Source organism: Vulpes vulpes, chromosome 7, assembly GCF_048418805.1.
Source record: "Vulpes vulpes isolate BD-2025 chromosome 7, VulVul3, whole genome shotgun sequence".
Classification (NCBI taxonomy): domain Eukaryota; kingdom Metazoa; phylum Chordata; class Mammalia; order Carnivora; family Canidae; genus Vulpes; species Vulpes vulpes.
The window spans coordinates 18,013,285-18,028,016 of NC_132786.1; the positions used below are offsets into that span (position 1 = coordinate 18,013,285).

The 14,732-nt window shown below is 54.9% G+C and overlaps 2 protein-coding genes across 2 annotated transcripts in view; one reads left to right on the top strand and one right to left on the bottom strand.

The window, feature by feature from the left end:
* LOC140599790 (adenylate cyclase type 1-like) overlaps positions 1-5,114 on the top strand; it is a 271,616-nt gene extending 266,502 nt beyond the window's left edge. Inside the window, exon 8 of the mRNA XM_072764981.1 lies at positions 4,775-5,114. The gene's annotated coding sequence lies outside the window, so the exon portion shown is untranslated. The remainder of the gene's footprint in view (positions 1-4,774) is intronic.
* On the bottom strand, positions 864-5,537 carry LOC140599529 (adenylate cyclase type 1-like). Its single transcript, XM_072762685.1, has 4 exons — positions 5,347-5,537; positions 5,111-5,208; positions 1,119-1,724; positions 864-972 (listed from the first exon to the last, which is right to left on the bottom strand). The coding sequence occupies exons 1-4, from the start codon at positions 5,413-5,415 to the stop codon at positions 864-866; spliced, it is 882 nt and encodes a 293-aa protein (XP_072618786.1). The 5' UTR covers positions 5,416-5,537.
* Between the last annotated feature and the right edge of the window lie 9,195 nt (positions 5,538-14,732).

The following is a 14,732-nucleotide window of genomic DNA, read 5'->3' on the forward strand; positions in this document are numbered from 1 at the left end:
GACTGCCCCCCTGCTCCAGACACCACTCACACGTCAGCTCCTCCCCACTGGGCCATGTACCAGCTGCCCGGGCCCGAGCACCTCACATCGCTGCCCTGTTCCCCACCTGCAGGCTCATGCCCTGGGCAGGGCTGCCATGAAGACCAGACACAAATGCCTCGGATGATAGAGAGCAGCTTCGTAATACATCAGGATTAGAAAGCTCCCGAGAGCTCGCATCCACCGACTCTGTTCTAGGGTGCGCCCCCTGCCCACTTCTAGCCAGGGAAGCCAAGGGAGGCTCTCCACCCAGGGTCCAGACGTCTGCAAGTGGCACAGGTGGACTTGTCCAGCAGGCCGGAAGGCCTCCCCATCCAGAGCCGAGGGACACAGCAGGGGACGAGGGGGGCCCCTCGGGCATGCCCGGCTGGTCCAGATGAGCACTGGTGTGCTGGTCACCTGGCAGGTGCACAGCCCACGCCACCAGTAGTCATCCCCTCCCTCCCCAGGCTCGGGGCCGACAGCTCGCATACCTGCACCCGCACACCTACTAACTTGGGTGGGCGGTACAAGAGTAGCGTTTTCTGCACACTCCCATGACCCTGGGGAGACCCGCTGACCCGTGCAGCGCAGCAAAGGCTGAGCCACTCTGCGTGGCAGCCCTACTGCCAGACGCCTCTGGGGATGGGGAGCTCACTGCTCAGGATGCCACCAAACTCCTCTGCCTGTCAGGTGGGGTCATGCGGTTGTGCTCAGCTCCCCCTGGTCCCTGTCCTGCCCCAGCACTAGCCCCTACACCCGCATGGCCCCTCCCCAGGGGCTCTTTTGCCGCACCCCACCCTCCGTGGAGCATACAGAGCACCTCTTGCCTGTGCCATCCAGAGCTAGTCCAGCCGCAGGACGTCCACCTGCCGGGCATGCAGGGCCAGCGTGCACGAGAATAGCAGGATAACCATGATGGGCTCGAAGCTGAGCCCGGACACCGCGTTGCACCTGGGGTAGGTGGGGGGAGGGGGGAGGGGGGAAACCTCTTCAGTACGGAGGGCCCAAGACCCATCCACGTGCCCCCAGGTCAGGCCAGTCGGCAACACCTGCCACCGGCCCGGCTGCAGCACCTCCCGCCCGAACTGAGGCCTCACTGGCCCTGGGCCCAAATGGACACACGGAGAAGCTGCGGAAACAGACAGCGCCTGACGTGTGTGTCCCGGGGGCCCCGCAGCAGTGCACCTACCCCTAGGCCCGGGTGTAGCCGCTGAGCTCCAGGACCAGGATGTAGGACGCGGTGAGCACGAGGAGCAGGATCATTTTGGGCAGGGAGGACACTCGCAGGAAGATGGCCAGTGGCAGCGTGCCCACCAGGCCGCAGAGCAGGGCGCGGGGCACAGACTCGCAGGGCGCAGTGGACAGCAGTGTGCTCTTGCCGCCGGGTGTCAGGACCACCAGGGTCCTGTTGGGGCTGGAGCTCCAGGCCCAGGGCAGACAGTCCACCTGGAGGGGGCTGACGAGTGGAGGGGACAGGGGCAGAGGGGAAGGGGCGGAGGGGGCGGGGGTGAAGGGGGAGGAAGAGCAGAGAAAGCAGGGCCAGAGGAGGCAGGGGCAGAGGGGGCAGGGGAGGAGGGGCGGGGGGGAAGGGGCAGAGGAGGCAGCGGTGGAGGAGACAGGGGTGGAGGAACAGATAGGAAGAGGGGGCGCTGGGTGCAGAGGAGGCGGGGTTGGAGGGGGCAGAGGAGCAGAAGGAGCAGGGGCTGATGGGGCGTTGGGGGTGGAAGAGGCAGGGGTGGAGGAGGCAGGGGCAGAGGGAACACAGGGTCAAGAAGAGGCAGGGGTGGAGGGGATGGTGGGGAGTGGAGGCAGCAGGGGCAGGAGTGGAGGGGGCAGGGGCAGAGGGGTCATGGGCAGAAGAGCAGGGGTGGAGGGGCAGGGGTGTTGAGACAGCGGCAGGGGTGGCAGGGAGATGGGGGCTCAGGACCAGCCGCCCTCAGCCCCACCTGCCCCGCCCACCTGCTGCTACAGGTTCCTGTGGGAAGGAGGGGATGCTCCCAGGTCGGCTTTTCCCTCTCCCTCTGCCCGTCCCCAAAATTGTGCTTTCTTGCTCTCTCTCAAATAAATAAAATCTTTTTAAAAGAAAGAAGGCGGCTTAAATACATTCTGCAATAGTCAACACGTACCTTCGTGGATAAAAGCACAAAGTTCTTTTTAGATTCACGCTCGTGAAATTCGAAACAAAAACTAAAATAAAGACCGCAGGGACCCGGCACAAGACGCTGACGAGACCCGCAGCCAGCCAGGGCCGGCCCTCTGGGGAAGTCCCGACCCTCCTGTCCCCACCAGCTGGCCTTCCGCGTCCTACGGGGCTCCCATGGCACAGCCTCGGTTCCAGATTCCATTTGGGATAACTGAGCCTGATGCTCCTGCTCCACGCAGACACACTGGGCCCCCAGATCTCGGGGAGAGGAGCCCCCTCTAGTGGCGCCAGCCCCGACTGCTCACCCCAGGCGCTGGCCACCTCCCTCCCTGTCCAATCTCGTGTCCACCCCCGGCCGGAACTGAGATGTGCCTGCGGACTCTCGCCCGGCCGACAAGGCACACGCAGCTCACGCATTCGCTCAGGAAACACGGGGGGAAAGGGGTTCCTCCCGCTGTGGACATCAGGAACCCCTGGGGGCACTGCCCAGGCCTGGCCTCTGGTGGCCTCTGGTGACTGGAGGGCCACAGGCCGACGCTCAGCAAGCTGTGCCCGGAGTGCAGGGAGGCTGAACTAGGAGGTGGCCTGGAGTGTGCAGGTGGAGCTCAGAGGCGGGGGCGGCCTGGGGGGTGGATGCGCCGTTCCCATTTGGCAGCCAACCGGCCAAGCGGTGGCGGGTTCCAACGACGATGCTGAATGGGGGACACCATCTGCCCCTGTGGCTCCTCCAGTCTGGCCCTCCCTCCGCGCTCTACTCACTGAAGGGCATATGCGGCGGGCGCTAGCCGCTCCCGGATGTCCTACGGCCGGGCAGGGACTTATGAGTCCTGGATGCACTCACGCAGGACAGCTCTGATCCCACCGCCCACGTGCCAGCGCCACACGACGCTCCGCGGAAACGAGAGCGCCAGCGAGCCGCCGGGGGTTGGCCTCGGTCACCTCCGACCCGGGGCGCCCAATGAGCGCCTGTCACACCGTCCACACTGCGGGCAGCCCGGTTCCACTCCCTGTGCTGCCCGGGCACCAGCTCCCCCGCACTCCGTCCACAGCACACGGTGACATACAGGGATCCGGTGTCTTGGGACCCAGGCCTCGGGGCCACTGAGCACAGCGGAGTGCACAAGGCCGGACACACCGACCCACCGGGTACAGAAAACACACCAGGGCTAGGACGCGGGCCCGCAGGAACCACGGGGCGCTGTCATCCTCCTCGCCGGCCCTGCTCAGGGTCGCGGACCCCTGGCAGAAGGGCCTGCCTGGCAGGGTCACCTGACAGCCACCTCCCCAGCTGCCCAGCTGGCATGCTGGCCCGGCCTCGGTGCCTGTCCCCTGCCCTTCAGAACCTTCGGCCTTGTCACTGCCCCGTCTTCACCCCGGGGGCGACCCCCAAGGTGGGAGGCCAGGACCCGCTGTCCCCAGCAAACAGACAAAGGAACAGAATCGGCAGGTGCGCACGGCCCCAGCTGGGAGGCATCCCGCATGCAGAGGTTCAGGGGTCAGGGGCTGGGCCAGGATTCAGGGATGCTGCCCTGTGCTCCAGGAGGGTCAGGAATCCAGCAGCGACATAGACGACAGGGAGGGAGGGAAGGGCCGGCGCGCAAGTGCACAGTCATGCGTTCTCATGCACACACGGCCATGCACACGCATGGACACTCACGCAGGCACACTAACAGATGCACAAGAACGTGGTAAGAAAGGGAAGCCGCCAGGGGCCCTCAGGACGTGGGAACCCAGGCCGGGCAGGTGGCAGATGCACCCAGGGAGCTTGTGGAGCCCGTCATCCTAACTGCAGCCACGCAGGGCCTGAGCGAGATGGGCAGGAAGCTTCCCCCCAAAACCCCACCAGTAAGCACAGACATGGGGAGACCCTGCCCCCCGTGGGGGGGCGGTGAGGACCACGCTCTCAGACCTGGCTTTGCACCGACGGGACCCACTCGCAGGAATACTCGTGCACATGCCTGCCCGCCTGGGATGTCCAAACCCACCGGCCACACACGTGAAGTCCCGAGTTTGGGGGGGGTGTGGGGAGTCAGTGTTGATGGAATTCACATCCCAGCAAAATCATCACAAATGTGACCTCACGGCCAAATCCACAAAAACCCTTAGAGGCCATAAACCCCTGGGAGTGCCAGCCAGCAGAATCTGGCTTCTTCCTGAAAAGCCCCTAAAACTGCGGGCTGGGGCCAACCCCGGTGTGACTGACAAATGCCCGCGATTCCAACCCCCAACCTCTCCACCAAGTCCCTTTCTGTCTTCCCCCCAACTCCTAATCAGTGGGGCCCATGGAGAGGTCCTCCCTCATGGAGGACCTAGCACTGGGCACTGCCCTCCTGGGTCAAGTCATCTGGGAGCAGATTTTCTAGGAAAAGCTTGATCCCCACACGGGGCCATCAGGTGGTAGCCGTGTTTACAGCATCTGGGGACGGAGCAGCTTCCTGTGCTTTCTGGAAACTCTGGAAACCAAAGGAGAGCCACTCCACCAGGGGGTCTAAGAAACTGACCTCTCTGGAAGGAAAGTGGACGTTCCTCCTGAAAACAAACACTGCCAAACTCTCCTTGACTTTGGGTAACTGATTATTACTAAATTACTACGTTTCTCTTCCTTTCCAGAGGCCACTATTTCTCACTTTAACATATCTGAAGATGACGTGCACCTAGAAATCAACGTCCCTCGAAATCTGTCCTGAAGTCAAGGGTACACGTTGGGCGGATGGAAAGGCGCTGAAAATATCTTGTGTCTTAGAACTGTGTAAACGACACACAAGAACCTGAGCGTGAGCGTCCCACACGTGTGCCAGAGAGGGCCTGCCTGACGGGTGACTGCAACCAGGGGACAACGGGCTGTGGCTCGTGCGGTCCCGGTGCCAGGGACCACGGGGGCAACGAGCAGACGAGGAAGGACCTCCGGCGCCCTCCTGCCCCGACGGCCAGGCCCGTCACACTTACTGCGGGATGATGGGAAGGTAGACGAGGCCGAACAGGGCGGTGAGGGTGAGCGCCAGCACAACGGCACTGGTGAAATACTCGTCCTGGAGCTGGTGGTACTGGGAGACACGGAGACCACCCATCAGCGGCTGCAGCTGCCAGGACATATGCAGGGTCCCCGCAGGGACACCCGAGACCCGAGGACCATGCCGCCTGGAGACGGGTCGCGGGCGGCTCCCGGGGCCCCTGCCACCTACCTTGCGCTCGCGCTCAGCCTGCTTGTACTTCAGGGTGAAGAAGTCCAGGTCTGCCATCTCCAGCTCCATCTGGCGTGCTTCTAGGAGGCGGCCGATGTACCTGTTGACGCGCGTGCCCGGTGTGGTGTAGACGACGTTCGCAGAGAACGATGAGCGGTTTCTGAGTTTCTCCGATGCGGTTCTCAATGCCCTCCGCTGCCACCATGGAGGGAAAAAAACAAATGTCAAATCCTCCACTCATTTAAGAAAAAGCTCTTCCACTCCCTCAGCCTGCTGTCTGGCAGGGCAGGTGCGGGGCCGAGATGAGGTCGTGCCTCCACCACCTGAGGTCCCAGGTGACTTAGTGCATCACTGGCCCTGAGACGCCTGCGTCTGCAAATACAGGCACACGACGTTCATGTGGCACTCCGTGTGGATGTGGGCGGAACCAAGCACAGAGCAAGAAAACAGGAGTTGGTTCTTAAAAAATATCAATAAAATTGACAGATCTCCAGCAGGCATGACAACAAAAAAAAGAAAGAGAGACTAACAAACCTGGGGATGAAACAATTCTACTATAGACTCTGCTGACGTCAAAAAGGCAATAAGGAAATACTGTGAACAATTACACACCTTAATTTGACGACTCAGACCAATGAACGACTCGGAACACACACGCTACCACAACTCACCTAACATGAAAGATTATGAGATTAGCCCTGTAATTTACTAAAGAAATTCAACTCATAAATGTAAAGTTCCCGAAAAATGAATCTCCAGCTCCAGGTGGCTTCACTGGAGAATTTTACTCAACATTTAAATAAGAATTAACACCAATTCTGCATCAACTCTTCCAGAAAACAGAAAAGGTAACACCTTCCAACTCACTTTATAAACTCGGAATCATCCTGATACCAAAGTCAGACCGAGACAAGACAAAAAAAGGAACACGACAGGCCATCTCTTTCAATACCGATGCTACAATCCTTAACAAAACAGCAAATAGAATTCGGCAGCCTAAGAACAGAAGCACGCACCATGACCATGAATAGAGATGCAGATCCTTTTACACATCTGCACATCGATGCAATACACCACAGAAAAAAATCCCATAGTTGTGTCAATTGACACAGAAAAATTTGACAGTTGAATCTGACAAAATTCAACACTCATTCTTGATAAACAAGATCAGAAAACTAGGGAGGGAGGGGAAGTTCTCCAACTTGATGAAGATCTACAGAATACTGACAGCTACTATCGTACTTGCTGGTGAAAGATGGAGTGCTTTCAGCAACCCCAGCCATTGCAATAGGGCAAGAAAAAGAAAAAAAAAGAACATCAGAAAACTGGCCCTTTGCAAATGCCACAATGGTGTATGTAGAAAATTCTATGTAGGGGAGGAAACAACTCTAGAACAAATGAATTCCATAAGGTCACTGGATACAAGATGAACATAAAAAAGGTATTTCTTGGGGCACCTGGGTGGCTCAGTCAGTTGGGCGTCTGAGTCTTGGTTTCAGCTCTGGGCATGATCTCGGGGTCCTGGGATGAAGCCTCACATTGGGCCCCCTGCTCAGCAGGTAATCTGCTTGAGCTTCTCCTTCTCCCTCTGCTCCTCCCCCTGCTTGTGCACTCTCATTCTCTCTCTCTAAAAATAAGTGTATTTCTTAAACTAATAATCAACATGTGAAGACCAAAGTTAAAATTCAGTGCCATATGTACTCATGGAGAAAAACGAAGTACTAGCTACAAATCTAACACATACACAACTTGTATGCTGAAGACTAGATGATACTGATGAAAGAAATCAAAGATTTCAATGAACAGAGGGACACACGTGCTCATCGATAAGAAGACAGGACACAGTAAAGCTGTCAATTCTCCTCATATTGATGTGCACTGGTCCTTAAAAAAAAGATTTTATTTGCTTATTCATGAGAGACAGAGAAAGAGGCAGAGACCCAGGCAGAGGGACAAGCAGGCTCCATGCAGGGAGCCCAGTGTGGGACTCCATCCCAGAACCCCGGGTCAGGGCCTAAGCCGAAGACAGATGCTCAACCAATGAGCCACCCAGGTGCCCCGTGGTGCATGGGTTTAATGTAATTCTTATCAAAATCCTAACAGGAATTTTTTCATAGATAGACAGGCTTATCTTAAATATAAATGGAAAGGGAAGGGGATGAGAATAGCTCATTTTTCTCAAAATCACTCAACCCAAGGTTAAGACTGATTGTGTAGCTACCTCCCCTGGTGGGAGCAGTACACTGCTGGTGACAGGGGAGACACAGAGAACTACAGAATAGAGAGTCCAGAAACAGCCTCACACCAGTATGGTCAATGATTTTTGACTAAATGCAAAAGTAATTCAATGGAAGAGGATAGTCTTGTCAACAAAGGGTGCTGGACCAACTGGTCGTCCCTGTGCAAAAAAGGAAATCTCGACCTAAACCTCACATGTTATAAAAAGAACTTATCAAACTCAACACCCAAGAAACAAACAATCCAATCCTGAAATGGGCAAAAGACATGAACAGAAATCTCACAGAGGAAGACATAGACGTGGCCGACAAGCACATGAGACAATGCTCCGCATACAGATCAAAACCACAACGAGATCCCACCTCACACCAGTGAGAATGGAGAACACTGGCCAGACAGGAAACCACAAATGTTGGAGAGGATGTGGAGAAAGGGGGACCCTCCCGCACTCTTGGTGGGAATGTGAACTGGTGCAGCCACTCTGGAAAACTGTGTGGAGGTTCCTCAAAGAGTTAAAAATAGATCTGCCCGGCGACCCAGCAATTGCCCTGCTGGGGATTTACCCCAAAGATACAGATGCAGGGAAACGCCAGGACACCTGCTCCCCGAGGTTTCTAGCAGCAATGTCCACAAGAGCCAAATTGTGGAAGGAGCCTCGGTGTCCACCGAAAGATGATGGATAAAGAAGATGTGGTCTCTGTATACAATGGAATATTCCACAACCATTAGAAACGACAAATACCCACCATTTGCTTCGATGTGGATGGAACCGGAGGGTATTATGCTGAGTGAAGTGAGTAATCGGAGAAATATGGTTTCACTTATATGGGGAATATAAGAAATAGTGAAAGGGAATAAAGGGGAAAGGAGAGAAAATGTGTGGGAAAAATCAGAGAGGGAGACAAACCACAAGCGACCCCTAACTCTGGGAAACGAACAAGGGGTGGAAGAAAGGGAGGTGGGTGCGGGGTGGGGGTGACTGGGTGACAGGCACGGAGGGGGGCACTTGCCGGGATGAGCACTGGGTGTTATGCTGTATGTTGGCAAATCTAACTTAAATTTAAAATTGTGATAAAATATATGTATCTATAAAAGATTAACTCAAAATGCACCATAAGTTTAACTAGAAAACATATAAGTATAAACGTTTAGAAGAAACATGATCATCTTTATGGTTTCGGCTACATCGAAAATTCTTAGAACATCAGAAACACAGTCCAGAAAGGAAAAAATATCAGTAAATCGGACATCTTTGAAATTTGAAACCTCTGTCCTGGGAAAGACACTGTGAACGGGACAAAAAGACAAGCCACACGTATGACAGTAGGATCAGATCCCGGATTCATCGAGAGTTCCGAAAAGTCAACAGTACCCAAGAAAAACAAAACCACTGCAATTACAAAGCAGACAGACATTTTGCCAACAAAGAAGAGAAAATATATGGACAGAAACAAGGACTTGAACAGGTGGCTGGCATGACGAGCCACCTGGGAGATGCCAATAAACGCAAGTCACTAAACATGTGTTGGAACAGCCAAATTTTTCTAAAAAGAGACCACACAAAGCTGGCTGGATGCAGAGAAGCTGCGTCTCGCACACGTGGCTGCCGGGAACGTGGTATGGGACGGTCTTTCCGGAAACAGTTTGGCGGTTTCTTAAAAAAACCCAAAACCAAAAACAAGTCCCATCCGCGGCACAGCTGGGCGTCTGTCCCAGATAATAAGCATTTACGTCCCCACGAAAGAGAACGCGAGCGAATGTTGCGGTTTTATTTTTAACAGTCACGGTCGGGAACAAGCTAAACGTCCTTCAAGGGTCCCGCAAACGGTGGCCCGCCCGCCCCGCGGAATGCCAGCCGGCCACGGGGGACGGGGGACCCGGGGCTCCGTCCCGAGGGAGGAGGAGCCAGGGTCACGAGTCCAGGATGTCCTCAGTGCTAGGTCAGCAAGGAGAGCCATCCGTGGGGGGCCCGGGGGGTGGGAGCGGGCAGTGTGGCACAGCAGAAGGGGGATTGTGGTGTGAGGGAACGTTCCGGTCCCCAAGTGTGGCCTCCAGGATGACCCGGGGCACAGCCACACGCACCACCCAGCGGTGCCCGTCACTAGCTCAGGTGCATACGTCCTGGGGAGCTGCGACCTCGGGGAGCCCCCCAGGGGCCCCAGTGTGCACACTGCGTGGTGCCACCACGGACGTGCGTGCGGCCAGGGTGGTGCATCACTGCCCCCCTCCGGAACGCGGCGAGAAAGTGGAACGGGTTGGGACAGAGCCGTCACCCACGACCCCTGCTGGGCAGGTTGCTCCCACGCGACCAGCAGCGAGCGCGACCGTGCTCCTCCCGGGCCCGGCTCCTTCGAGGGCAGGACCTCCACTGCGCCCCCCCAGCTCCCGTGCCCCGTGGCGAGGCCTCGCTTTCCCTCTTTGTCGTTCTTCCCTGCACTTTCCACAACAATCATGTTTCCTCGGAAAACAAGTCAGAGCCAAGGTCACAAGGAAACGTGCCCGTTTTGGTGCAGACTCTGGCCGCCTGGGCCTGTTTCTTGACCTGCCGGAGGGCAGGCTCGAGGCCTGGGTGCAGAGCCCTGGGTGCGGGCCAGCTGTGCAGCCCCGAGGGCGCCCCTGACCTCTCTGCTCCAGCTTCCCGGGCTGCGACCCACAACGATGGGGGGCACGGCGTGCTGCCAGCGGGAAGCATCAGAATCCACGCAGAGACCCAGGTGAGGCAGAGCCGCCGGGAGCAAGAGGCCCTTGCGGGAAGTCGGGAGGCCGGGCTGGGCCGGCTGACCCCGGGCAGGAGAGGTGACCCGGACCTGCTCTGCTTGCCACCAGGCCTTGCAGGGACATGGGGGGAACGGGGCTGTCCGGGCAGGAGAGCCAGCTTGGGGGCCGACATGGACTTGCCTGCTCTGCGTCCTTCCTGCCAGCTGAAACGAGGATGCAATGACCGGAGCCCCAGCATCCCGGCTGGGCCACGTGGCGATGACAGCAGGCAGGCAGGCAGGCCGGAACAGGGTCACGGGTCTGGCTCAAGGTGATCATGAAGCTGCCACGTGGGCCCCCACCTGCCTGCTCTCTGGGTTCACTTTAAGCATAAGAAAGCTAACCTGTCTCCTGGTCAAGACCCACGACCGCGGGCTTGTACAACAGCACGATGCCCACGCTGACTCACAGCGGCCCTGAGTGCACACACGTGTGACAGGCATTTGGGGGGCTCAGCGGTTGAGCGTCTGCCTTCAGCTCAGGGCGTGACCCCAGGGTCGCGGGATTGAGTCCTGCATCGGGCTCCTGCAGGGAGCCTGCTTCTTCTCCCTCTGCCTGTGTCTCTGTCTCTCTCTCATTGTGTTTCTCATAAATAAATAATTAAACCTAATAATAATAGTAGTAGTAATAATAATAATAATAATAATAATAATAATAATAATACAGGGTGGAAAAGAGGCACCAAAGTCATAGCTACAACCATTCGTCCAGAAAACCGAGAGAGCCAGCCCTGGCCACACACGAGGGCCCCTGCACAGGACTCAGTCCTGGACATGGAGGACCGGGACACAGGACCAGTGACAGACCCCATCTCAACGGGGACACGGGCCCTGGGGGTCAGTGGGGACAGTGCCCGTGGGCAGAAGGGCCTGCCCGGAAGGGTCACCCGACAGCCACCTCCCCAGCTGTCCAGCTGGCATGCTGGCCCGGCCTCGGTGCCTGTCCCCCGCCCTTCGGAACCACCGGCCTTGTCACTCCCCGTCTCCACCCCGGGGGCGACCCCCAAGGTGGGAGGCCAGGACCCGCTATCCCCAGCAAACAGACAAAGGACCAGAGTTGGCAGGTGCCCACGTCCCCACCTGGGAGGCATCTCGCACTGCAGAGGTTCAGGGGTCAGGGGCTGAGCCAGGATTCAGGGACGCAGCCCTCTGCTCCAGGAGGGGCAGGAATCCAGCAGTGACATCAGACGACAGGGAGGGAGGGAAGGGCCGGTGCGCACGTGCAGAGGCATGCGTCCTCGTGCACACTCGGCCATGCACACGCATGGACACTCACGCAGGCACACAGATGCACAAGAACGTGGTAAGAAAGGGAAGCCGCCAGAGGCCCTGAGAGAGAGAGAGAGAGAGAGGCAGAGACACAGGCAGAGGGAGAAGCAGGCTCCATGTAGGGAGCCTGATGTGGGACTCGATCTTAGGACTCCAGGATCACACCCCGGGCTGCAGGAGGCGCTAAACCGCTGCACCACCAGGGCTACCAGAGGTCTATTTTTTTTTCCAGAGTTCTAGTTTTATATGTGGCCTCTCCATTGTCTATTTGTACAGTCTTATATCTCTGTATGACAGCATGTGGAGAGAGAGGAAGAGGAGAGAGAAAAAAAAGGGGAGGAGGAGGGATGGCAGGAGGCCCTCAGTGGCTGGCAGGCCCTCCCAGCCTTCTATGGGGACAGTGACCCGCATTCAAGGTCTCCAGCCCAGGACCCCAGGAAAAGTAGACGTGCTCTGAGTGCACAGACTTCATAACTGAATACAATAAAGGTCCTTTCAGAAAACAAAAGAAAAACTGTCCAACATTTTGTCTTTCCAGACAAATTTTTATCTTGTACACGTGAAACAATTCAACCTTAGAGTCTGTCCTCCGTCTCCGGGAGCATTTGGAGCCAGCAAGACACATGTCCCATCTCCGATGTGAGCAGAGGCCCTGGGCTGTCACACATGGAAGCATTTGAACCCCAAATATAGTGGCTGTCAGTGTGTATACATGGGGCGGCTGCCGGGGCCCTGGTGCACACAGTTTCTCATGGAATAATGCATGTTGCCTCAGGTCCGAAGTTCATCCACATTAATTTGTTGTTGCACGTTTGGGGGAAAAAACTCTGTAAATAATCAAATCTCTTGCAAAATGCCTCTGTATATTCAAGAGTCAGTTGTAAAATGTTTCTGTTTTGTGCTAAAAATATATGATTAAAGGCACTTCTACCATAAATGGACTTACTGTGGTGACATTTATACTATATCTAGATATTCTCTATAAAAAGTCTTTTGATCATGAAAATGAGTTTTATGCTATACGTTGGTATATTTACTACCTAATGACCAACATCAACAATAGTTTTCTTTTTAATACTATTTTAAAATAAAAGGAAAAAATATCCTTGGCAGGGGGTGGGAAATAATTTCGAATCTGCATATGAATTACAAATTAGAGATAATTAAAAATGTTTTTGTGGCTGTGGGACAATGCTTGCCACTGGATGTCCAGCTTGCGCCCGGATGCACGCAGGCCTCTGCTGGCTTTCCCAGGAATGAGAACTGACTTCCTGCCACCAGCCACACTCTCTGTCCAGAATCCTCCAAGACATTTTCCTCGCTCTTTCTGTGGCCCTTGAGAAGACTGACCCATGCCTCCATGTTGAGTACAGCCCAACACTGTTTCTGGGATTCCTTTCCAACCTGTGACCTCTCAGAAGCACTGGGTTTATATTTCTGGATTGTCTATAGCTGAATGGGTTTTCAAGACAAGTCTGTAGGGTTTCACAGGCCAGAAGAAGGGTCCTGGCACCCATGGTGGGTGCTGTGAGCCAAGTCGGGGTCCAGAGAGTAGAGGGTCTAGAGGCTGCACCCCCAAATGGTTTCAATTCAACAAATGAAGCGCCAGGTATGATAGAACATCATTGTCTTAGCGGAGGGCTCAGAAATACGGGGAGATACAGCCCGAGGACTTCCAGGCCAGCCCGGGGAGCAGAGGGTGTGAGACGGTCAGAGGGCTGCATGCACAATGGGTGGTGGAAGGTCCAGGGACAGATAATGGACATGTAGGAAGAGGTTGACCTTCATGGAAGGCAGGTGCAGGAAGTGGAACTTCCATGGGTGGGATGGATGATTGGGTTGAAAGATTGGCTTCAGAACCATCCAGCTAACCATAGTAGAACCTAAAGATGCTGGATGAAAATCGGTTGGTCCCACTCATATTGCATTGGATGACTCTTTGGGGAAACATGACCTTCTCTGTTAACTGGGTTTTGATGAATTCTTTCCTTTATTGCATGTTTGTCTGCAGAACACTCACCCTGAGCCAGATCCTGCTCCAGGCCTTAGGGGCACATAAGTGGATAAAACAAGACTTACCTGCTTTCTCAAGATGTGGATTCCAAGAGGGAAGTAGATATGTAAATAAAAGGTAATATAAAAATATCTTTGAGGGAGACCTGGGTGGCTCAGTGGTTGAGCATCCCAGGTCATGACCCCAGGGTCCTGGGATTGAGTCCCACATCGGGCTCCCTGCCTGGAGCCTGCTTCTCCCTCTGCCTGTGTCTCTGCCTCTCTCTCTCTCTCTCTCTCTCTCTCTCTCTCTCTGTGTGTGTCTCTCATGAATAAATATTTAAAAAATATACCTTTGGACTTGTCTCCATCTTCACCTGGTGGAGATAGGAATTAAGAGAAATGCATTAACATCCGTCATGTGCTTGTTACATGCCCAGGACCCTGACTGTACACACCTTTGTGCAATTTACAGCTGGTGGAAATGGCAGATGCTGCTGTTCTGACTTGCTGTAGAGAAACCACACGAAGTGCAGCTCAGGCAAGGGTGTTAATCTAGAAACCACTCATGAGGGTGACTGGAGATGGGACCAACATGAGAAGATGTGGGAACAGGAGAGGCACCACTTACCACGGGTGGACCCAGGAATCTTAGTAACAAAGTGTTTGCAAAAAACACTATAGAGAAAATTTACAGAATGTCTCTGGAGAATTTATAGGGTAAGTCGACCCTCCACCGTGGGGAGAGTCAAGGTCACAAACGTGTCACTGAGTCCTACATCGGTGTAGGATTCTAAACATTTCCAAATGAGTAGTGGGGATTAGAATGCATGCCTCTGGGATCGCGCTCAGAACAGAAACACTCAGAGAAGGAATGAGAAGTTTATGACAAAGATAAAGGAGAAGACGGACTGATGTACGTCAAGAGTCTTTCAAGGCTCTAATGAGATTAATCTGGAGGTTGACACATGCATCAACAAAACAGAGAAGCAAGGCCAAGATTGTGTGGATGTGTAAATATATATAATAAATATAGAAATAGATGTATTAATATGTTCATTTATGCCAAACTTCTCATAGAATGTTTAGAAATACACTTCACGATCTCTTGAAAAAGAAGGGCTGACTTGG